Source organism: Alligator sinensis, unplaced genomic scaffold (genome assembly GCF_000455745.1).
Source record: "Alligator sinensis unplaced genomic scaffold, ASM45574v1 scaffold337_1, whole genome shotgun sequence".
In the NCBI taxonomy this organism is placed as follows: Eukaryota; Metazoa; Chordata; order Crocodylia; family Alligatoridae; genus Alligator; species Alligator sinensis.
The window spans coordinates 1840179-1865194 of NW_005841927.1; the positions used below are offsets into that span (position 1 = coordinate 1840179).

General features: G+C 41.9%; 1 protein-coding gene across 3 annotated transcripts in view; it reads right to left on the minus strand.

The window, feature by feature from the left end:
• Window positions 1-25016, minus strand: part of CLIC4 (chloride intracellular channel 4) — a 64396-nt gene that overhangs the window by 18346 nt on the left and 21034 nt on the right. For all 3 annotated transcript variants that reach the window (XM_025198617.1, XM_025198615.1, XM_025198616.1), the window contains exon 2: window positions 9418-9527. In XM_025198617.1, the coding sequence (XP_025054402.1) occupies window positions 9418-9473 (56 nt within the window). In that variant the 5' untranslated portion in view covers window positions 9474-9527. The remainder of the gene's footprint in view (window positions 1-9417; window positions 9528-25016) is intronic.

Sequence of the window (25016 nt, forward strand, 5' to 3'; positions counted from 1 at the left end):
TTTCATCTTCAACATACACCAACACATGCAGCAACCTGAATGGAACCTGAGGTCATCTATTAATACGCCTACCTCTCCACACCCAAGTTCCTCCTGAAGTAAATGAGCTAACAAAACCCCTCCTCAAACACGTAATACACATGCCGTTTTGTGGCATACAGCCCCACCCCCCCGCCAAACAAGTGAAAAGTACAATAAAATAGTTATTTTACAGTTGCAAGGTGAGCTTTCTAGTAAGTACTGAGAAAAATAAAGTCCTTTTCATGGCAGGGGAAAAAACACAATGCAATCATAAATATATGGATTCAAAGTTGAGGACAGCACTAAATTGTTTGCTTAGTTTCACCAAAACTAATGCTGGCTTTCTACCTGCAGTAACCCCCTTCAGCCGGATTAGGATTACAGTCTGAACAGTCTATTTTATAGACACTTGGCTGCTGCTTTCTTTCCTTCAGTTTAGCTGGGTCTTGATCCAGTGGTGACAGGGTGTGACACGGCAGACAATTGTCTATCTAAACGCTATGCGCCAGTCTCACATGTGTATACGCCCACTCGCATTCATTCCATCTTACGCAATTTATTCATTTCACTATAAAATGTGCTTGCACATCTGCCATTTCATTTGATCATTTAAACACAATGAAACAAAGGAACATTCAATGCTAGAGGACAGAAGTTGAGAAGTTCAGGAAGGGCATTGTTGAATTGCTGGATAACATAAGGCATGCCAGCTTATTACTACCTATACTAACCCCAAGAGTCTTCTAAAAATAGCTCCCCTCAAAATTCGCTCCTATAAGTTCCCATGAAATTTGTTACTTCTGTGCCCATGACCGTCTTAACTCAAACCAGAACAGGAATTGCAATTCTACATATCAACTCCTCAACGCCAGGATTTAATTTCTATTACAAGACTGATGAAGCCAGTGAATCTTTATAGTCAAGACTTTCTCTGCAAAGCACGAACATGGATTTCTCAGATAGATCCATGCTATAGGTGGCTTGGGGTAGAATGTACAGTCCGGTTCCAAGACAAGCCCTGTCCACACAGGTAAGAGAAGTTACGCTAGCAGCAATACACACACACACACACACACACACACACACACACACCCCACTCAAGTGGTGTGAAAGCAGACTTACTTGTGGATAACACCTTTAAACGTGGTTAATTTGTAACTGTACACTAAGATTGGTTAGTCCTGCAGGACTCTGAATCAAGTGTAAATTCCTAAAGGATTAAACCATGCTGGATTTCATCCCATGGCCACAGCTTGAGCCCCTTACCAGAGGAAATAGTAATACTGATAAGACAAGCTCCTACGCTTTGGCTGACCAACAGAAGATAACATACACGGAAGCTACAAGCATTCCTATAACAGCTGCAAGCAGCTGGAAGTACATGCAAAACTGAACCGAAAAGCTTGGCTCTTACTATTAATACAAAGGTGCTTGAGTACTAAGACCACTTTTAGTCTGGTGGCAGCTTACAAAACAGTGGTAGAAGTCAGATGTTGAAGTAAAAGTGTGGAGAATTAATTCAACTCCATTTTCCAAGTAGTTTGTTGACCGCATCGCATCACTAACTTTGGTCCTCTCCCTCATATTTTAAGCACAATTTTTCTTTCATACTTGGTGCTCCAAGTCAGCCATATAAGGCCAGTTTAAGTATAGTTAACCAGTCTAATGCTCTTGAGGAAAGTATTATAATATTTAGGTTCAATATAGTTCTGTACATACACAACTGCAGAAAACCATCATGGCTCATTTCCAGCTTTATGAACTGGATAGATAAATGTTCCTTCTAAGGAATTTTAAAACAAAAGCAGACAAAGCAACTAGACTGCCCAGAAGGGAATCAAGGGAAAGGTTTCATTTCAGAAATAGACCAGATCAACAAACTAAAAAAAGGAAAGGCTCCCCAAAAAATCCCACTGGGTGGCTACCTGGAATTCATCCTCTCAAACATGAAAAATTAAGCAACAGCACACATACAGTGCCCAGTATGTGTGTCAGCCTACCACAAGGATCTCAGAGTGTTTTAAGGAACACAAAATACATCCCGAGATGTACCCCCACCAGACTTTGTTTTCAGAATCAAGGACGAAGAGGTACAGAGAGGTTAATATCCTAGCAAACCATAGCCAAAGCAAGGAACCAAATGCAGGAGACATAGGCATAGCAAACTCTGTCGGTGCCCAGGGCAGATGTGCAAGAGGAATTCTACTGATCACGGGGTGCTGGGGGCGCAGAGGAGAGCAGAGCCGAGCCTTATCTGCAAGGGCTCTCTTCACTTGGGTAGCAGCTGCTACTGCGCTGTATCAGCACAGGCTCAAGCTGCAGCAACTCAGGAACAGCGGCAGCGTGGGCTCCATGGAGGTCACTCTTGGTGCCCTATTCTCTCCTCCCCAAAATCCCCAGAGCAGGGCTGTGTCTCACACAGCAAAGCCTATCCCCACCTGAATACAACATTGGGCATGGGGCTGTACCTGCCCAGCACAAGTGGCTGGGTGGTGCCTGCCATGGCAAAGACCTCTCAAGGGGCAGGAGAGGAGAGGAGGGGCCATAATGGCACCCCCATAAAGTAGGGACCTGGGGCTGGTGCCCATTTTCTTTCCCAGTTACATTAGTGACAGGAGGCATATGCATTACATTGCTACTGTAATGAACAGCTCTCCCCTATCATCTTATAGCCTACAGGCCATAACCTCAAAAACCTCCATGATTTCCTCTGAAAGCTGTAGCATGTCCTTCAAGGTTATAGGTGGTATATATAGCCTGAATCATTCCTTTAACATTCAAACAAGAGCTAATGGACATGCTGAAAAAAAACATGTATTCTTGACAGTACAGCAAAAGAACCTGATAGTACAATCTTGTCTAGAGAGTGAAAAAGCCCATGTAGCACTAGCACTTAATGGAACGCTACAACAAACATGTCACTTGAGTGTATATTATTTCTAGGAGCTGAAAAGGCACTTCAAAATATCCATCTCTGAGCTTCTAAAAAAAATAACCACGACTGCAGCTCTGATGTGTAGGGATGGGCAGTGTGAAGCCTACAGCTTAGCTCAACGTTACTGAATAGGAGTTTGTCTAGCTAGCTGGTAATAACTACACACATGGTTTGAAATATGTGGGGCCTGAGCCCCCAGAAGTGATGAGAGCCCCTGGCCTGTCCCATGCCTTTCTAAGCAGCTCAGGTAGGGGCAGCAGCAGCTGCTCCTTCCAGCCGCCACTGCCACCTCTCCCCCCAAAGAGAGAGAGTATAATTTGAAGAGTGTGTGCACGCGAGCGAGCAAGATTGCTATTATATGTATTTTTAACATATATTAATGTTTTAATTGTTATGTTTTTAATATATTACACACCACAAAAAGTGTAAATACTACAGAAAAGGAGAGGGGTGTATGCAAAGGTGAATTAAATTCACACAAACACTACACCAATCAATTAAGAACCTTCAAGGAGCACTAACAAGAAAATACCTTGGAAGGCTTATATCTATAGGCAGTTCTTGATTGTTTTTAAAATTCTGTAATAAAAAAAATCCTAAAAGATTAAGCAAAGGAAGCGCAGCTTGAAGTTTCTAAGACATTTCCAAACAGGATCTCAAACTGATATTGAACATGAGCTGCCTTAAGTGTTGTTACAAGCCTAACAAATGGTTTATGCACAGCAGCCCTGCACCAAGTCATTAGAACAAGTCAAATTTCAGTAACAGCTTCAGTGCAGAACAGGAAAAGAATGGGGCCTCTGTCTTGGAGTATGCAAAAGCAAGAAATGCCCAGTCTTTCTGAAAGGATGGTATGTCCCATTTAATTTAGTCTGTGTTCATATTTTTACTGGTGCCCCTAGTTACTAACAGCAGACTAGAGAACTACAAAATATTCTTTTGTTAGCAGAGTACTATATTTGTCATAAGTATAGAAGGGAAAATACAAGTCATACAAAGTAAATCAAGTGAGATTCAGTTTTTCCTGCGTGTCCCAAATAACTTGTTTGTGAACTTTTGTACCAGACCATGACCTAGCAAGACAAATACAGAATTGATCAGAGCTCCAGTAGATCTTTCACTTTCTAGGCCAAATACTGACTGACCATTTCAAAAGAGGCAGATTGTTGTGCAGAAAATGAACTGCATGGCCAATCAGGAGCACAGTTTGCAACTATACCCATTGTTTCTTGGTTAGCAAGATGAATTCATTCAAAAAACACTTTGGCACCTAACTTCTGTCCCCTTGCTGTGAAAAACTGGAGTGACAGTTTTGAGTACTGTATTCTTGAAAGTCATTCCTAATATACTGTTAGGGATGTGGAGAAACGGCAGCACAGGCAGTGGCAAGTTGGTAGAATTCTCCATGTAAATAGGGCTCCAGTAAAATTGGAGCAATCTGCTATTTTCTGGGCCCTTCAGCATCCCAGCTTGGAATGGGGTAATCCAAACACACACCTCAATAAGGTAAGAGCAAAATGTTTTTTTCTGTGAACTTATTCTGAGTATTTAAGACAAATTTGATAAACCACTTATCCAGGATGTAATGCTTTGGGTAACAGGAGGTGCATTCTTTTATCATCGAAAGCACTAAACCCATGTACTCCAATGCTATTTCTCAATTCTGAATCAATTTTCCATTTTTCACCCTAAATCAAGGCCAGAGTATAAAGGGGGACTTTAAGTTCTTTCCCCCACCTCCATAAATGGCCCACAACCAAATTAAGAAAGGTCACGTTTATCAGCTATTTCCCATCAATACCCAGAAAAAGGGAGCACAGAAATGTCACTGGAAATACAAAAGGCATCTACTGAAATTATATTTCCCATGTCTACTGGTGGAAGTGACCCATTCTTCTGGTGCTTCTAAATACATAATGCTTCTATTAGTTTTTTCCCCTGTAATCTTTTCCAGAAGCTACATTTGGTTTTAGAAGCATGCAATCACTAGGAGTCACAAAACCCATACTCAGATCCCTGTCCACACTGAAGGCCTTTTGGCCTGAAGGTTCCACAAGGGACAGACACTAGGGCTGTGCAAAGCTTCGGTAGTCGATTCGATTCGGAGGCGATTCAGCCCGATTCAGTGGCCGAATCTCTGAATCTAATTGGGAGACCCATTATAAGGTCTGAATCGATTTGGAAGCCTCTGGATCGATTTGGAGAGATTCAGAAGGCTTGCAGCAAAGAGGGGAAACTGAGAAGAGGGAGGGGGATGAGGTGATCTTCGAGTTACAACAAGTGGCACTTATGACCTTTGTAAATTGTGACCGTTTCCAGGTTTTGACTTTACGACGTTGGACACAGCTGCCTCCAGCTGGTAAGTCTGTTGTGGTGTGGGGAGGGGGCAGATCAATGCCCCCACAGTGAGGGAAGGATTGGGGCTGGGACAAGCTGCCCAGCCGGGGGGGGGAGAACAGCGGCTGCGGACCCTCCCGCCACTGGTCCAAGAGCTACTCTTCTGGTGGCTCCTCTGGTGGCTCTCACTGCCACTCTGGGAGACCATGGGAGCAGGTGTGTGCCCCTAGACCTGAGCAGGGCAGACTGGGCCTGGACTGCTTTCCAGGAGGCTAGCCCAGCCACTTGCCACAGGGTGGGTAGAGCCAGGGCTGTGCTTCGGGCAGCAAGCCCCCACTGCCAGGCTGCGCTCTATGGGACGGGCAGCGTCAGGACTGCGCTCCAGGAAGTTAGCCCCAGCTGCCTGCTGCCAGGCTGCACTCTGAGGGGTGGGTGGAGCCAGGGCTGCACTCCAGCTGGCTAGCCCCAACCACAACCCAGAATGCAGATGTGGCTCCATGCACCCCATGAAGCACAGCCCAGCGGCAAGCAGCTCCTATGCCCTCCTGGATCAGCAGAGAGAGCCACTGGAGGAACCACCAGAAGAGCAGCTCCTGGACTGGTGGCACACAGTAGCAAGAGCCCCCCTCCCCAAGTCCCGTGCCCCCACCACCCTGGCTGGGCAGCTGGTCTCAGCCCCAATTCCTCCCTTGCTGTGGGGGTATTGATGTGCCCCCCCACCCAATGCCCCTTCTCTATCCCCTCAGCCCACCACAACAGACTTGGCAGCTTGTCCAGCGTTGTCAAGGACTGCCTGTTTAGTCTATGGCCGAATCAGACCACTCGAATCGGGACAGTGATTTGAATCACTGAATCAAATCATTGTCCCTCCAAACCAGCCGAATCCGAAGCAAATACTTGCTGCTTTGCAAAGGCCTAACAGACAGTGTTAAGCGGAAGTTGATACCCAGCTTCTCCATAAAAAAAATTTACCATATTTACTTGAGTCCAAGATGAGGTTCCCCTCCCCCTCCACTCATACTTCCACATATACTTCTGTCCTTCGCGGGCAAAGACAAGCACATCCAGTGGAAGGAGGAGAGGGAAGAAGAGAGAAATGAAGTGGGAAAGAAAAATAGAAAAAGAAAAAAGGAAAAAAAAAAGGGAAAGGGAAGAGAATGAAGGGGTGGAGGCTTGGTCATGTGAATACGTAGGTGATTTATAAGTCCAATCTTTGCTTTGAACAATCTGCTGTAGCAGGGGCAGGAGAGCAATGAGGACTAGATATGGGAGGTTTTCGTTTTCCTGGCTGCACATTTCTTCATTGCTTCTGCCATGTGTTGCTGTTCAAAGGCCAATGCTCCGTTCTGGATTTGGGACCTCCAGGATGGACAGTCGCGAGCGATTTGTTCCCATGACTCAGGGCCGATGCCAGAGCTCTTTAGGGACACCTTTAGGGTGTCCTTGTACCACTTCTTTAGTGTGCCATGAAAGCCCCTCATCTTGAATCAAGTAAGAGGAGGTGGGAGCTGCAACTGCAGCTATTGCCTCCGCACCACAACCCATCCCCTGCCTCTTGAAACCCCATCCAACACCACACCTCCCTGGCCTCTCCATTTACCCTTACTCCAGCTCTGTTCCTGCTCCACGTTGCTGCTACTGGGCTGAGGCAGTGCCATGGCAAGCAGGATGACTACCCTGGGCACCAAAGCAAAGGGGCGCCAACAGGCATTGCCCAGCCAGGGCAGGGCATAGGACAGAGCCACATGCAGCTTGTTTTGGGAAGTGTTGCGGGGGACAGACACAGCTCCCACTGCTATGTGCACTCCTGGGCAAGCATGGGGGAGGGGGAGGCATGTGCCCTTGGATCTGTGCACGGGGTGAGGGTGGGCTGCCACTGTAGGCTTTGCCCTGAGTGCCAAACTTCACTGCTACAGCACTGCAAATGGGCTCCGTGCTCCAGGCTGGAAAGTGGCCAGGCAAGGGTATGCAAGCTGAGGCAAAGGTATGCAGTTGGGGGGGATATGCAGTTGCAGGGGGTGGGAAGAAGTGAAGGATCAAACTGCTTAACTCCCTCCTTCCACCACCACTGCAGTAGTGGTAGTAAGGATGCAAAATGTAAGACAAACCCCCAATTATTAGATTCTAGATATGAAAAATAACAGTTTATAAATATCCCATGTCTAGAATCTAATTATTGGCACGGGGGTGGGGGGGTCACCTTGGAATCACATCAATACAATAATGCCAAACTGATCAGCATGTGCTTTCAAACCAGCTTACTTTTGTGGAAAAAGTTTCTTTGCACTCCATGCAAATACAGACAGCTGCTGAATTTAATGGTTCCTTGCCTCACAGATGGAGGCAGGATCCTGGAAGTCATGATTCCTGGGTTTGTTTCTAGCTGTGCATGCCCTTTGTGCTGGTCATTTCAATCTAGAAGCAGGTACTGGCTGAGACACCTAACATCTAGAACCTTATGAGGGCAGCATATATTCTATAGCATTTCTACTCATTCACTCGCTTACTGGGAAAGCTCCTACATAGTAGGAGTGCATTTTTAACCCACAAACTCAAAGGGAAAACGCCATTTTAAGGTCAATTCTTTTTCTGAACTGGAGATTTTCATGCATCTTTAGCAAATGTGCAACACACTTACTATCTTGTACTACAATTCACCTTTGAATGAAGTATTCTACGAGGCTAGCAGTGTGATCTATAAACAAACATAATATAGACAATAGATTTTTATTTTATGAAACATTATGGATGAGGGCCTGCATTTAATCTGAAGACAGTTAATTTCAGCTAGTGACTGCTTCTGTGGTATAATAGGGGCTGCCAACTCCCAAGTCAGTTTTGGGCATGAAGAAAGCTATAGTAACATTGGTCAGCTCCAATTGCTTTTACCCCTCATAAGTGTAGAAGATATAAATTAAGTAATATGACATAATACCTCATTTTGTATTCAAATTACAGACAATTCAACAAATGGCCCATAACAAGCAAGTGCCTATCTCCCTTAACTCACAGATGCATTACTCAATTCTAACGTTCCTATCCCATATTCGTTTCACTCCGATCAGTTGTTTTATAGCCAGGCGTGTTAAAAGAACAATGCCCTAGACATGTAAAGCATTCAAGTTACTTGCTCCGCTGGTAGGGGGAAGGATGGGAGGACTTTTCTGAGAATTTTTTATAGCCATATTTTTTGTTTCATGTGCCAGTTTAGATATGCAGATCCAGTTCTGCATTCAACAAAGGAAAATGATCATTCTGTTAAGGAAGCAATGAACATCTAATCCTTTGTGCATAGCACTGAGTTTTTCCAAAGCTAGTCTAGCACTCAGAAAAGCCAACAGTAATTGTGGAATTAAGAATCTACAGCTCAAATAAGCAGATAAGTTACAAAAAAGTTATTAAAAAGAAGTTGCATCACGGTCATTCATACTGTGCCTTCAGTTACTCTACACAAAGCTATCTGGATTATTGGTTAGCTACCCAGTAACTTATGCCACTTGTATAGTTGGCTCACTAACATGTCTTTCCCATTAATTAGAATTCTGAAGCTATCACTGGACATTAAAGCTGGCTTTCAGCAATGCAAATACTTGTAAAAACTCAAAACCAGCCAATTTTGCAGTCACATGCATCAAATGTCATTATCAAGACAAATCCCAAAAGGGATGACACTGACTCATGAGCTAAGGATCACTTTCCAGCTAGGTCCTTAAGGATTTCTGGCTGCATGCTCAATCTGTCTGTCACTGGTGATCTTACCACATCACGGAATCTTTTGGCACCAAATAAGCAAGCATCAGCACAAAGAAATCTGTTCTACCATAAATGCTCTGTTAGGCCACCTCAGTTTTCCTGTGTCACAGCAATTTCTGCAGGAAGCAAGTCACAATGGTTTCAAGCTGTACTAAGTGTAATTTTAAGCCCTAAACCTACAACTAGTCAGAGATCCAGATGTGCAATAGTCCCCCTCCCCACAATCCCCATATACCAAGTATGCTTTTGAACCGTTCCAGACAGCTTTAAACTGGTGTAATGAACTTCACTGTCTGTCTGCTTCAGGTTTAAACTACACTTAAACCAGTCTAGATGTTATGTGTCCATACTCAGGAAAGACTATTTCTTACCTCTTCAAGTCAACTGTTGTGACACTAAATACCACTCCCTTGAGCCACAGAATCATGAAGAGTCTCTGTGAAAAAGGACAGTTCCCTATGCTCTCACCATCACTTCCAGCCTGTGAAAAGAAAAAACAGGTTGTTACTATTAAAAGATAGCAGGTGCACCATCCATTCCATTCCCACCATTCCTGAAAGCTCCTTACAAAAAAACACAAATTTCAGCAGTAAGGTATGAGTTTTAGTAACTGGACCTGCATTCTACAGGTATTCTCATAGTGTTAATAGCTCCCAAAGCCCTAGCCTAGCAACCTCTATGATCAGTATATAAGCTGAGAAACATTCTCTAGGAACAGTTCTTTGGTTGTCACAGAGTCCTGTGCAGGCACCTGGAGGGGATATCCTCAGGATATTGCCACACAACACCCAAAGGTAGGAAGAGCCCTAGCATGTTTTCAATTCAAATTTCCAGAACTGTTAAAGGGCAACATCCTTTTCAAGATGGAGTCTGAAAAACACATTAGAAGTATTGTTAGAAAAATTTCTGTTTGGTATTTAAACATCTGCTTTTTCAGTTTCTTCTTTAATCCTTTGTGGCAAGAAACAGTTTTCTAATTCTACCACCCTTTTAATTAGTTAAGAGACTGAAAATCCAGATTAGCTAAATGGTTTGGGGTCTGGATGTACAATACAAATCATTAAATTGCTAGGCGTTATTTTAAATCATTTAAGACCTGAAAAATGTTTAGTACTGTCTATATATAGAAGGAAAAAAACCCTCTCCCAATATGCTTGGTTTTAAAGATGAGCAATATATGAACTATGGGGACAAAGTGCAGGTCTCCTATCACCACCAAAACCTGTCCTAAACTGCTCATCTATCTCACCAGGTTCAGTGCATACAGAAACCCAACTGCTTATCATAGCAAAGATGACATATAGCTCATGAGCCATTAGGAGTGAATCCCTTTGGCTCCTAGAAATCACAGGCAAGGAACAGAAACTACAAGTCAGAACCTCGGTGCAAGTCCATCAACCCTTTTTCAACAACAACATGCAGCATCATGCAAGCCCCTACTCTCCCATGGACCAAGAGGTTTTAAAAGAAAGCCAACTGTCCGTCTCTCAGTCAGTCTGCCTTTCCGCATACAAGCAAAGCTGAGATATTTTCAGTGGAAAAAGCTGAGGTTGTAAATCTAATAAATGCTCCTTCTACCCAAATAAAGGCTTTGTCATGCTCACAGCAATTAATAAGACCTCTACTGCTAGGGAGAACTAAGGACAGGTATAGAGCACAAACCTGCACTGGGAGAACACCACTGACTCCTGATTTTATTTTGCTTGTGATCAAGATGGTCTTTAGAGGTCATTCAGTGTGACCCGTCTACAAAGATTCTTTATTACAAAGGCAGGACTAACATTTTTAGAAATGTGGATTAGACTGAGAACTTGCCTGCTTATGATGCCAACTCATTTGTTCCCAATTTTCTTCAACAACTCTATGAAACTTCTAAATTTAACTTTTGATGCATATACAAAGTACTTCATCTTTCAAACAGCTGATTCAAGAGCCTTTTAAGCGTTAAACACCAACCAATTACAAGCATAGATCTTCTAATGGCAACATCCCAATCAAGAAAGTCTATACTGATCTTTTCAGGCCAATAGATGGTTAATGTAGTTAAATTCTACCCCATTTCTACCACTCCCACTCAGACTTAACAAAAAGCAATTTGCACGGGGAGAGTCTGTATTAAGTGTTTTTGCCCTCAAACAGAGATCCACTGCATGATCAAAATAAGCTACTCTGTGGCATGTAACGACAAAGTGCATCTCAATTGGTTTATTTCAACAATAAATGTATAGCTTCAGTAGCATTAAACATTTAGTGACCTGTACAGAGATGTTCTTGGGGAAAGATAAACACAGCTGGAATTAGGAATCTATTTAGGTGTTTGAACCTCAGACTGAAATAGAAACATTCAATGTCAGGAAGTAAGAACTCTGGATCAGCAGTTCAGAAAAACTAAAATGTAGTTGTTACAACAACTGAGAAAGCCTTAAAAGTACTTCCCAAGTTACACATCTCTGGTCACCAAATCCCACTACCTTTTAGATAAAGTACATTTCTTAAAACTTTACAGTACTAAAGACTGAAAAAATCTTAACTATAAACATATAAATGTAATAAACTGCATGTGTGCATGTATAAGCCACCCTCCATTAGGATACGTGAGAGAAATCATGGAGCCCATTTATAGAAGCTATTACTGGCACACAAGCAAACAAGCATAACACTAAGCACACCTGGGATCAGCACTTACTATTCACTCTATAGTGGTTTCAGAAAGGCACGTCTTTCTTTTTCTAATGCATACAACTCTCTCCAGGAAACAAATATCACCATAAGCCTAGGAGGTTTTCGAAGTTACATTAAAATATATGCCATACTGTAAAACAGGAGTGGACAAAATACAGCCAGCAGGCTGGATCCAACCTGCCAAGGGATTGATTGTCTTTGCTCTGAGAGATGCAAATTCCCTCCAACAATGGCAAGAGCCTGGTAGTTAGCACATCAGGAGGTAAAATGCTTCCTTCTTGTAAAATTATGAACTTTTCATTTCAAATCTCAAAGAGCAGACGCACACGGATAACTCATCACAAAAGAAATCCCTGCCCAGAGGAGTTCTCCATCTTTCCACTCTTCTGTGAAATATGAAACATCATAACCTGAACAAAATATGCATGTCACCAGGCAACTTCAAGGTAAAAAGACTTTTTACCCTTTCTCTGCGCCTAACCTGGACAATATGAACTATTCCACACCTTCAGCTCTCCTGTGAAACATGAATTTTCATTTCCACCTAGGAGAAGTTTTACAATCTCTGCTCTCTCCTACGCCTGATGAAGGGCGAGTGTGCCCAAAAGCTTGCAGCCTACTGGACACCAAGTACCAGGGACTTAACTCAGACAATGACTTCATGGTCCATTATAATCTACCTGACACTCACTACCCGCTGCACTTCACATGGGGTAACAACCTTCCTGAGCTATCTTTTATTCCATCTGCTACTTAACTTTGCTACCTCTGCTCCCCTCCCAGAGGCCTGAGGAAGGCTACTGTGATACTTGAAAGTTTGTTTCTGTCCATCCCAACCATCAGTTCGTCCAGTAATGGATACCACCTGCAAGCATTCTTGCTTCTCACATTTCCTGGACCTTCACGGCAACATCACCTTAACACTACCATAAGTCAGCATGGTCATTTGTTGGCAGCATACAAATGCTAGTCTCCCTGCACAAATATAGCAACAGGAAGAGGGAACTGAATGTCCTCAACATTTTTATCCAATCAACTGGAATGCTGGATGAGGTCACATCACTTCTAAACCATACCTTCATGAGACTAATACTATTTCATAGGTGTGCTGAGAAAACTAAAATGCCTTCCCATCAAATGAAAAAAGCAGGAATTTGGCTTCTCAATCAAAGCTTTAATGATATGGTTTGAAAACTAAGAAAATTCCAAACTGGAAACTTTTACTGTAAAAGAGATTTAGTGTTTCATTTTTAGATAAAAATACTAAGCTTTGGAAGTGTCAACCTGAGTAAGAAATTACAGCACAGAAGAAGGTGCCAAGAAACCTTTAGTCTCCCAGCTTCTGATGTCTGTCGTCAGTCTGATGGAAAGAGGCAGTGACCCTTCACTCCAAATGATGGCTCAACGGTGCAGAAAAGAATGTTAATGTTAATGGCTTGCAGATGTAAAATTTTTCATATCTGACAACCTCTGGAATTTATCAGTTGTTAAAATGGAATTGTTCTAAAGCAGTGCACCGTGTTGGATGGAAGACCATGGTCTTCCATCAGTTGAGCTATAATTCAGCTATAGAAATTTATGTAGTGAAAGATTAAGTGAGCTGCAACAGAGAGATACCATCACAGGAAGAGAAAAATTTAATAATATTACCACTGAGACAGACCTGCTTGGAGACCAACTGGGGCCCAAAATTCATAGCCCTGAAATAGATCTTAATTAAAGTAACTGTTACTTTGATAGTTTTTAACAAAGGTCACTTCTAAAGAAAACAAATCTTAAGCCTATAAATTCCATTAAGTATTTCACATCTGAACTCAGTGTTAGAAGTGAATGCAAGATAACATGCAGCCTGGGCTTTCTAGGGCTACAATGTGTCCTAGTACATAATACTTAACCCAGCAGAAAGAACAGAGGAGGTCAGATACTTCTGGATTCAAATATCAGCTGCTGTAGTCATTCCCCCAGGATAAGCCCACCCCAAGCTTACAAAATGAACACAAAATACAATGAACAGCTTCTGCTTTCATTTATCATAGACAAGACAGACTTTGGATGATCTGAATCAGAAATGAGAAGTTACTACAAGCCTACCAAATGTCCTATGGTTTAAATAGAATGTAGATCTTTTTTAAATCTGCAATTAAGTAGCTATGAACTGAACACATACTTTTGTCCAAACAACATCTTGGGACGGTTTGAAGTATAAAATGGGACAAGTTATTCTGAGCACATACTGGAAAAAGAATGCAACTAGAATGCCAAGAAACTTCTGGCTTCAGGGCTCTCGAGGAGAGGAATTCTGCTATGTAACTATTTGCAGGAGGGGCCCATTTTATAAGCACAGGCATTCGATACATTTTTGGGGCTACAATCTTTGAGATGTTACCAAAAGCACACATGAGAAATCAGTGGCAGTGGGATCTTGAAGAACTGAGAGAAACACTTTGTTGTTTTTCAACTTACGGTTAAAAAAAAAGTAATTTGGCAGTCAAAGAGTTTCACTCTGTCTGAAAGAGTAAATCATCAAATCAAACTTACACTACAACTGCGCATCTGCTCTGAGGATAAATTACCAAGTAATAAGATGGTGTGTTGCAAAGAGATGTGGTGTTTGACTAATGTCACTAACTGATAAATTACGTACTGATTTTCTCTAGTAGGATTTTCTCTAGTAGGATTAGGCATTATGCCTATATATTTACTGTGTTTCCCCCCACCCCAACACTGCTTCACTTTGGACTCCTACAGCACTTTATCTACAGGCATCACGTAACAATTCAGACTCAAATTCACAGATATCAATTTGGAAAGTGGATATAAAACCTAATCCAAAGCAAAAGTAGTAGAGTGCCCCAGGTTAAACCACAAGTCAGCAGCACAACCAGAAATTAAAAAGCAATTCTACTCCCAGCACTGTAGGTCTAGCCACCTCCTCATTAAAGCATCACGTTAGGCATTTAAAAATTAATTTGCAAAATTAAGCTCATATGTTTTAGCTGTGCTTCCAGGCTATATTTGGTGGGGAAGAGGCACTTCAGTACAAAAGTTAGCATTTGCTGAAGTGGGCCATGCAAATCCCATGAAATGTAGTGACATGTACTAGCTTGCTTAAGCAGCCATGAAATTGTGCATTAAACTAGTATATGATGAGATCATGCTGCAATATTTTCTATGACATCTTCAGTGGGTCAAAAAGCAACAATTCATTTCACAGGAAGAAGGGAAATATTAACGTCCTGACTCACTCCTGTAACGGTGATCTGCTTGGAGGCATTTAGCACAGAACTGAGCTTTTTATTCACTCAGCTCCATAACTTATTTCCCAAAGAACACATTTTGCTGAGAACTGCCTCAAAAAAAAACTTTACAAAAACACAAACCTTCAAGATTCAGGGATATTTTTAATGGATGACACCATTAAAGGGCTTGTATTAATAGTGGAAAACCATTCGACTCTTTCAAATACAACTTTTCACAATTCAGGAGAGCTTCATTCTTGCATGTATGCTTTTTGCTGTGTATGGATCTGAGTTACCGCACCCTGGCCGGGGGGGGGGGGGGGGGGGGGGGGGGGGGAAGAAGAGGAAAAAGTAAAAAAAGAATGAAAGTAAAAGAATTATCCAAGAAAGGTAATAGATGAATAAGTGCAGCAGCCAGGCAAAAATATCAGGTCATTAAGGTCAGGCACTATCACTGCCTATGACTTCATTTCTGAAGTTACTAGCTACTGCTGAAGGGTTTAGCCCAAATGAGAAAGTGAGGTGCCTGAACATCTGAGATCCCTTTAACTGAAAGGTTAGATTAGGCTGAAAAAGCCAGCTAGATATGTAGGTGCCATCCTGCAAAAGCTATATGCTCAAAGGAGACCATTCTTCCTCAGTACAGTATTATCCAAGTAGTTGTGTACTCCTGTTACAATGTCCAAACTTGGGAAGAGCCAAATAGCAGTCTTCAATTGTGAAATGTTGCATAATTCAGGAGCCTGAGCTTATATACATTACCTCTATCAAACAGCCTATAACCTCCATTCATCAAATGAGTTTAAAATCACATTTGGGAAGTTGTATTTATGAACAGATCCAAAAATATCCATTTAAACCAACAGCCTAATATGTCCCAATTAACATTTGAAAGACTTATTTCCCAGAATCTCTCTCTCACAGAGTTCTTACATGAACTAGGCCTTAAAATGCCTTGATTGCTTCAGCTTGAGGGGGGAGTGAGGACTGGGGTAAGAGATAAGAGTTTAAATAGCTGATATGCATTCAGAAATCTCCCAGAGAGAAAGTCTGAAGCAAGGAGAATATAATTGAGTTCCAGGGATATGGTCATTCTCGGCTAAAGGTGGAACAGTTTCAAATAGCAAGGCAGCACCAAAAATGCACTGAAATACCTCCCAAACTGGATCAAGTGACAGGAGAAACAACAAGAGCAAGGTTAAAGGGCATGTAATGGGAGACTGAATATGTCCTAGTCTCTGCCTGTGAAAACAAAATTGAAACAGAGGGCAGCATGTGGGAAGACCTTATGGGCTGGATCATTTCCTTATTCACCAGTAACTAGGAAGGGAAACTTTCCTAGATTTGATATGCCAAAGAGCAGAGAAAATGAGATTTCAATAAAGGAAAAAAACCTCAAGCTAGTAAACTCTCTCTCTCTCAGAGCAGCTTATTTTGCAAGCGTCAGTGTTGAAGAATCCTTTGCCCTGAATAAGAAATCTGAATGGATTGGAGTACTCCAGAGGTTTCTGCTCCAGAGATGGAAGATCAAAGTTAAACAGGTTAGGAGGAAACAAACAGATCCTTGTCCACAGGACAACTGCTGGACTCTGTCTTGAATGCCAAAAAACTATTGCACAGATGCAATGCTGAAGCAGTTGTATGAAGAAACCAATATAATACATATTTTGTACCTGCAAAAGTCAGGTACCAGCCTTGCATTTCGTAAGCAATAAACTGACTCATAAAAAGTTAAAAAATAAATCACTGGTCCACATAAGATTAATGGAAAGAAGAAACAGTTTTAGATGGATTAATGAGGTGATTCACAACACAATTAAAGAACAAAGTATTCAACTATTCAAAACCCCTCTGAGATGAAAGGCTTGGAATGACAAAATGGCTTGGAATTCTGTGCACCAGCATTTAAAAGCAGTCAAGCATTATGGATTCAAATCCTCAGAGTCAACTCAGACCTTTATCTTGCCAAGGTGGATAAACAAAATTCCAGGCAGTTTACTGTATAGGTTTTTCTCAGATAAGATACAAAAAAAAACCTGTGTCCACGCATGGCCTTTAAAGACAGTATAGTATTTAATTTGCAAGCCATTTCAGGACCCTTCAAGACAAAAAGTTAAGTCTAAAGTATTAGTGAACAGTCATCCAAGGATTCTACTTTCACAGTTCTGAAGGGGAAAACGTGATCTGGAAACAACATTCAAGTCTGTTGCTTGCTTGCCATTGACAGTCCTGCTGTCAGGATGTTTTTGGATTCCAAACTCTGATGATAATGACCGCTCTGTTTTGATATCAGAATAAAAGCTGCCATATGAAGGCAAAGAGAATTTCAACTGGTCTGGACAGAAAACTCCCTTAAGTGACTCGTTCTGCTCTGGTCTAAAATCACCCTTCTCCACATTCAAACAACCAGGCAGAGACTTAGTGGGACCTTTAGAGGGTAAGAGTGGGAAGTTGGTGATATACGAGGCCGATACTGCAGAGAGCCTGAAAGAATTCTCCACCATAACATGCAGGAAAAGACAACAGCCTGAACAAAGAAGCTTAGTCCACAAAAAGTGCCAAGTCAGCAACTCATTTTAGAGCAACTACTGCAGATGCTTTAAATCCATATTAGTTACTGAACTTGTAACCAGAACGCTTACAACACTGATGAGAGCAGGTACTGCTATAAGAACAAGAATTTGAAGAGTAACATGCTATTGAATTCTTGAGACTATTAAGCAGAACATAGGCAGTCTCTGTAGTGGCCATGTTTTCACTCCCTTCCCTCAAACTCAAGAGTTCTGCTCCTTGTTTGAAAAGGATATGAAGTGGGATTGCTAGAGAAGCCAGCTACAGGGAAGTCATTAATTCCCAAACTACACTTTCATTTGCCAGATCAGTTGCTGCTGAGCAAAAAACTGTAATGCAGGTATTTTTGAGCAAGCTCACTGGATTCCAGTAAGTGTTCATCATCTTTTACAATCTTTACTGTGATAACCCCCAAAATGTTACTTTCATTTCTCCTCCAACATCCATTTCAGATCAGTCCCCCACAGAAAAGCTATTTATAAAACAGTTTTCCCAAGAGTTGTTGTGTATTACTTAGTGCTTACATGTGACCTCAGAACAGCCAGAACTAAAATCCAGGGCACTTTGTACACATGACAAGGGTGTAGTCCTCACGGTTTTATGCTATGCCCCCTAAATTAAAACAGTCGATTTTGAATTGAAACCCACCATTTCAACTTAGGGGCTTCCATCACTAAAAAGCAAGGGACCCAATCCTTTCCCCCCCCCACCCTGACAGAGCCTGTCTGCAGCCAGGGCGCAAGCTGCCAGCAGGCCCTGGTCTTTCCCTCTGCAGTGGCAGTGCCCCCCGGGTGGGCTGCTAACAGGCCAGGTGCTGACCCAGCTCTGAGGCAGCACTCAGCCAGATCCCACTCCTCCCCGAGCCCACTGGGGCTTCCAGCACCCCATGCGCTATCCCCACCGCCTGGGAGCGCCCAGGAATGGGCTGGGTTGCCCCTGGGGCAGTACAGGGAGGTGGTAGGAGGGCAGCTGGGTGTGCTAGAGGCAATGCTGCATACTAAACTACATGGGGATGTGGTTTAGTTCGCAACATTGCAAACTGACTTGAAACCTCATGCCTGTGTAGTGTGTGATGCTATTAAGCCACACAAAGGAAATTTTTGTGACATGTACATGGTGACAATCATCATGTGTACAAGCACCCCAGATGTAGCATCAGTTTATAATCTTAAACAAATGCTTCTGGACCTCAGCTTCTCAGGCTATCATTGCTATTGGAGACATCTTGAAGTAATGCATGAAGTTAGTTCCTTGAATTAAAGGGGGGGGGGAGGGAGAGGGGGTTGGGGTTTTTTTTAGCAAGTCTTTTTAATATAACTGAACAGCCAGACTGCCTCAAGGGTGAAGCTTTTTAAAATTATAAATAACTGAAAACAAACAAACAAACAAACAAACTGTCTGTGCTTTCCTGAAAAAGGAAACTTTCAATTAAGACGGCTTACATCTATTTCAATAAGTAAATAAGCCAGTTTTAAATATAGTGGCAGACCCAGACCTATCACGCCACTAAAAGCAAAGCAACACACCATTCCTTGAAGCAGTTTCCACAGCCAGGATAATTTATTTCTAAATTTCAGACATTTTTATTACCTATGCTTTGAGTGGAAAAATCTCTCGCTATTACCGCAGAGCATGGAAGATGAAGCCATAACAGAAAACAAAAACTTTGAGTGTCAATTTCCATCTCTAGTCTAGCAAACTATTTGTTTGCAAGACTGGCTCCATCTGTGATCTGTATCAAGCAACAGAAAAGAAATGGTCAGGTAGGCACACAAGAATTTTCCAGTTCATCCTGCTTAAAGTCCGCAAACCCATTACAAGAAGATTTTCAGAAACACACTCCAAGTTGGAAAGCAGGACCATCCTCTGAAAATTAGCATTCAAAACTAAGTGCATCATATCTTCCATCTTCCATTGATGACCACGTGGATGTCTAACACATCTCAAAGTAGGATACATGACTTCATAGACCCGAGATTATCAGCGCTCCAAATAACTGGACTTCGATGCTTTACAATAGGAAAGGTGCTTCTTGGGACTGAACATTATGACAGCAAGATATCTATTTGGCTTATTTCAATATACAGGCAACCCCTGCTTAGCGCTCTTAATTGGTTCCCAAAAAACAAGCATTAAGTGGAAATAGCGTTAAGCAAAACTAAAAGTTTTTGACAAACTAAGATGGCAACCATAAGCATTATAATGAAACTCACTGAGGGCTAAGTGGGATCAGGTATGAACGTAAAATAAGTGTTATAGAGAAATAATGCTAAGCAAAGCAGTATGAAGTGGGGGTTGCCTGTACAATACAGGATGTCACTGAGGACACGCACAACTTCACAACTCATCTTAACTTGAGAGATTAACTCTGATGGATGGGAAATTTAGAGAGACCTCCTGCAAACATTTGGTCTGGGTTGTGACACATGTAGGGACCTACCTAAATCGCAGCAAAATTCACAGTGCAGCAGTGTCTTTAATTTCACTCTTTTTATTGCACAGCTCTGAAAAGACTGGAAAGGAAGAAACTGCCCACTGTCCAAGACAGTTTTTTCTAACCATGCCTAGGAGAGAAGAGCCTGAAGCCACCCCTGAAGCAGCACCAGCCACTGCAAACATTTCAAAATGAAAAGCACAGCTGAGAAGAAAGTCTGTCCAAAAGGCAAGCACAGTCCAGAGATGCAGCTGGAAATTAAATGCAAAAATTTTCCTTGGAAAATCTCTGTTGAAGAGTGTGGCAGTTTCATCTCTACACTAGTTAGCAAGGCTTGGGAGAAACAAAAACATCTGGTATCTGCTTATCCCATTTAAGTTTCCTTGTTCCAATTCGGGACACTTCCCACAGTTTCTCTGTCACGTTCATTATGCAAACCTTGTTCTTCCAATCTTGGTCCACAGATCACATGCACTGCAAACTGCCTAGAACCCACGCTCTCTCCCTTCAGTTCAGTTGGTAGACTCATAAATCTCTCTCTCAGACATCTGGTTACTCAAACCAGCTGAAATTAAGCAGCAACCAAGAAACCAACAGCCCAAAACCAATTTGGGCTTATCTAAATATTTAATGGACTTTTGTCACATTTAGGCAAAGAGCTTTATTTTAGTTCTTGGAGAGCAATTCTAAGCAAACCAACCTAGGGCAAGAATTCAACCGATTCACAAATGAGGGTCCCACAAAACCTCAGCTTTGGACTCTTTCTTTACCATATCACAGGTTCTTGAAAGAGCTGGACACTAAGAGAAATGCGATTTGAAGAGGTCTTTGGGGGGTAGGCACATTTTGAAATACCTCCTTCTAGAATGACTGACATAAACGTGAAGCTGTTGCAAATTCTTAAGAAAAAGTTAAATGTACAACACATTTATCCCCTATATTTTTAGAATAATGTCAGAGTAAGGTTCCAAATATAAACTTCAGAGTTTAACACTGGATTTAAAAAAAAAAAAACAACCTTTACTATGTGACAGCTCTAAATAGTTAGTTCTTTAAATTTACCTCTGCCATCACATTTCTTTTCTTGGGCAGGCACACCCCAAGCATATTATAGACTATTGCCTACACAGGAAGGGCAGTGCCACCATATCATGCTGTTTATTCAATAGCCCCATTTTCTATTAAAAGAACAGAGCAATCTAGTCCAGTTAAACTGCCTAGTTTGTTAAACTGACACTATATTTCCAGTTACTACCACAAACTGGTTTAAAAATTCAGAAAGTGAATGTTCCAATACTGCAATATTTTATGAAACAAAGCACAAGATTAGTAACTAGAGGCACGTACTCTCCCCAAAAGCATTTACTTGAAAATATCTTACAATGGTAAGTTAGAAATACACAGTTGTTTCAGAAGTTTCCAACCAGTGCATTTCCCGTCACTTATTTCTTCTTCCTCCTGTAACTCCAGAAAAGGTATGCAACTAAAGCTACGAATTGAATCCACACACACACACACACCTCCCTTTTCTTGGGCCCTGTTAATTTAAAAGGTGGAATATGAAGTTAACTACGTAGATTCCCTACCAACTTAAGTTTAAACGGATAACAGGCACTCAAATTTCATTTCAGAATGAGTACTGTATAAATTGTCTGATATAGCAAAAGTTTCCTAAGCCAATTTTGGTTAAGTCTCTTAAATATCCAGAGCTTACTAAAGCAAAACAAGAATGGGAATAAAATATAGACAATGCTTATATCCCAATGTCTCAGAAAATATCAGAAGATAACCAGATTAATAATCAGGTATCAACAGATTTGTGTGTTCAGTGAAAGTGAAACAGAAATCCCTGGGGCTGAAAGGTGCAAAGGACTAACAATAAAATACGAGCACCTCTTCAGCAAGTTACTGGTTGACATCTGGTCAAAGTGAACAAGTGACTTGTTACAAAGCAAAATGAATTGACAATTTGGTCTAATTAACTGGTCCACATCCTTATGGGTTGTTTTTCTGGTCTGTAACTTCAAAAGAAGTGGACCTTCCCCTCTTCCTCAGTTTACAGTATTGCTAGAGACAGTGCGGTTAGTTATCATCTTTCCATTCCACCAACCTCTTAAACAAGCCATCACAACATTACACAGTGATAGCTGATGAGCTACTTCTAGAGTTTCGGGGTTCTGCCCATAACAACCAAAGAAAAGGCACAATTAAGAGGACATTCATTTCAGAATTCTAGAAAAAAAATGGCTCGAGGCGATCCTACTAAAAAGGAATTACTACCATATTGATCCTTATGGAGAATTGGGCAAGGGGCTCAAGTCAAAACCTACATGACGTACACGTCACAGTCCCTTAGTGGAAGGGGGGGGAAAAAAAACCTAGACACGAATAAAAATGTGAATATTCCTACTTTGATATAACATCTATTAAGTAATGGCATGAGAAACTGCCACACCACACACTGGTCCTCAACAGGCCTGCAGCTCTTACTGACAGAAAAATCTCTGACACAGTGATCTTGATCTGTTACAAAAGAACTAGGCTGAGAGACAGGACTGACTCAAATCCATTGTATAAATAGCTGCACATAAAACATTACAATATTCTAGTGGGAATCTCTGAAAGTACAAAGTTAACCACATTTTAGCAAGCTTGTTTATACAGTGTGCTTGGAACCAAGGCTGCATACTTAGCATACAAGCTTGGAGCACTTATTGTAAGTGAGAGCTTTTTTCCTCCCTTAAGTTTGTCAGCTCAGTACAGCATGTGCCTTGGCTACAGCACAAATAACCTACTCCCTAGGCCTCAACACAAAATGTTGTGGTAGCTCATTGAACTGTACTAGAAGGAATCGAAAACCCTGCCCTGGGCTTCTGAAACTTGTTTCAACTCTTAGCAGTTGAAGATTTATGTAATTCCACAGGTGTGGATCATACTTTAGAGACAAAGGCTGCTTGCAGATGATATATAGATATATCTATATAGTATGCAAGCAGCGTGTGTGTGTGTGTGTGTGCGCGCGCGCACACAGGCATGTCGCATCATACACGCATTTAACTTGTGCGAATTCAACTATACGCGGGTGGGGAGGAGGGGCAGGGCTTGAGTCTGTACATGGCACTGCCGCTTACCTGGGGACCGGGCCACCACCACACTGCCAGCGGTGACTGCCTCTGCCTCTAAAATCTCCCACTGCCGCCATAGCGCCCCGTGTTGCCGGCTGCCGGGCGTGGTGGTGGCCAGGCGGCACACAGTCATCCCCACCACCGCCCCGGGTTGCGCTGCTGCCACCCAGCTCTAAGCATGGCTCCACAGCGGCGGCGGGAGGTTTTGGAGGCAGACGCAGTCACCGCTGGCACGGTAATATGCAATTTCACTATACACGATTTTCACCTTACGCGCGGCCTTTAGAACATAACCCCCACGTAAGATGTGACAAGCCTGTATATAGGGACAGGGACAGAGCTTTGCTGGAAGAAGCAGTGCATTACTTCAACTTGGCTCTGCATTATCTGTATAGATCAGGCACTTCAGCAAGGCATCTTGGTGCATTTAGCTAAAGCTGATTCAAGTGCCTCTTAGATAAAAGCAGCCAAAAAGCCCCACTAAAGTGCCCGATCTATACAGCTGTTGGGCAAGCCAGGACCAACAACCAAGCTGCCTCTTCTTGGCATGCCATGGGCTCGGCATGGAGAGCATACCAAGTTGAAAGTAAAGCATCAGGGTTTTTTGGTTTTTAACATCTACAAGCAGCCAAGGCCTCTGCTCTGAATGTTTCTTAACTAAATTATATCTAGATCAGTGGTTCTCAAACTTTTTTTCCCCCAGACCACTTGAAAATTGCTGAGGGCCTCAGCAGACCACTTTTTATTGTTCTAAAAATTGAAGCACACAACTCATATTTTAAATATCAGTAGTCTTACCTTACAAGTACAAATATTCTCGTTTGTTCCACAACCTTTCTGTGGACCACCTGAATGGAGCTTGCGGACCAGTGCTGGTCTGCAGATCAGTGCAAGAACCTCTGATCTAAATTATAAGAGCTTTAACGCTTCATATGTTGCTTCAGAGTGTTTCAATCTGTCCACGTGCGGGCGTAAGGAGGGCAAAGAGAAAGAAGAGATGGCATCCTAGATTATACGACCTGGCACACTAGCAGATTTGAAGCTCTCTCTTCAGGACGGTACGTATTAGAAGAATTTAGATCACCATTTTCTGCGTGCATCCTAAATGCCATTAAAGCAAACCCATTTCTCATTTAAAGGAGTAACTATTCCTCAAGCCCGCTTCCCCAGCTCACTGAAATTACAGTAGTTTGTCTTACTAAGAAGAGGTTCTCTAGTTCTCAAAGATTACAAAAATACTCTCTCATGTTTTCTTTATAGCCAAACCAACTCCATTTTTAAAACCAATTTTCTGTATTAAAAGCCTCAGAGTGAACAGGCTGTAGCCAGTATGGTAATGCTTTAACAGAGCCAAAAAAGAAGAAAAGAAAAAAAAATATGAAGCTGCTCCAGTAGCACTGACTGATCTTATTAGCTCTTCTCATGGAAACTACACAGATATGACTTCACTCCTGGATTACTCTCCTATATTTAGTTTATACCTAATATGGATAAAGTAGAGAACAGCCATTTCCTTTCCTCTGCAAGTTCTGAGCCTTTGCAACAAAAAGTTTGCTGTCTTTAAAAAAAATGTACACAAAGACGCATGTATATGCGTAACGGGGAGTTTGGTTTATTATGTCTTCGATTTTAGAATAAACAAATACAGCAGAAACCCTGAAATCACACTCTGCCACAACAGCAAATTGTACTTGAATTGTCGAGATATTCAAAACAAGTTTTAAGAATCTTTACACTTATTCTTTTAAGAAGGAAACAGATAGAAAACTTGGTTCCACTAAAACTTTTATCTAAAGTCACAGTTAAAAGTATGAAAATTAAAATCAGGAAGTTTTCCAAAACCAATTGAAGCATCTGGACACTCAAGAGACCATGTAATAAAGACTAAAGACCTAGAAATAGCTCTACTGAACACTTTC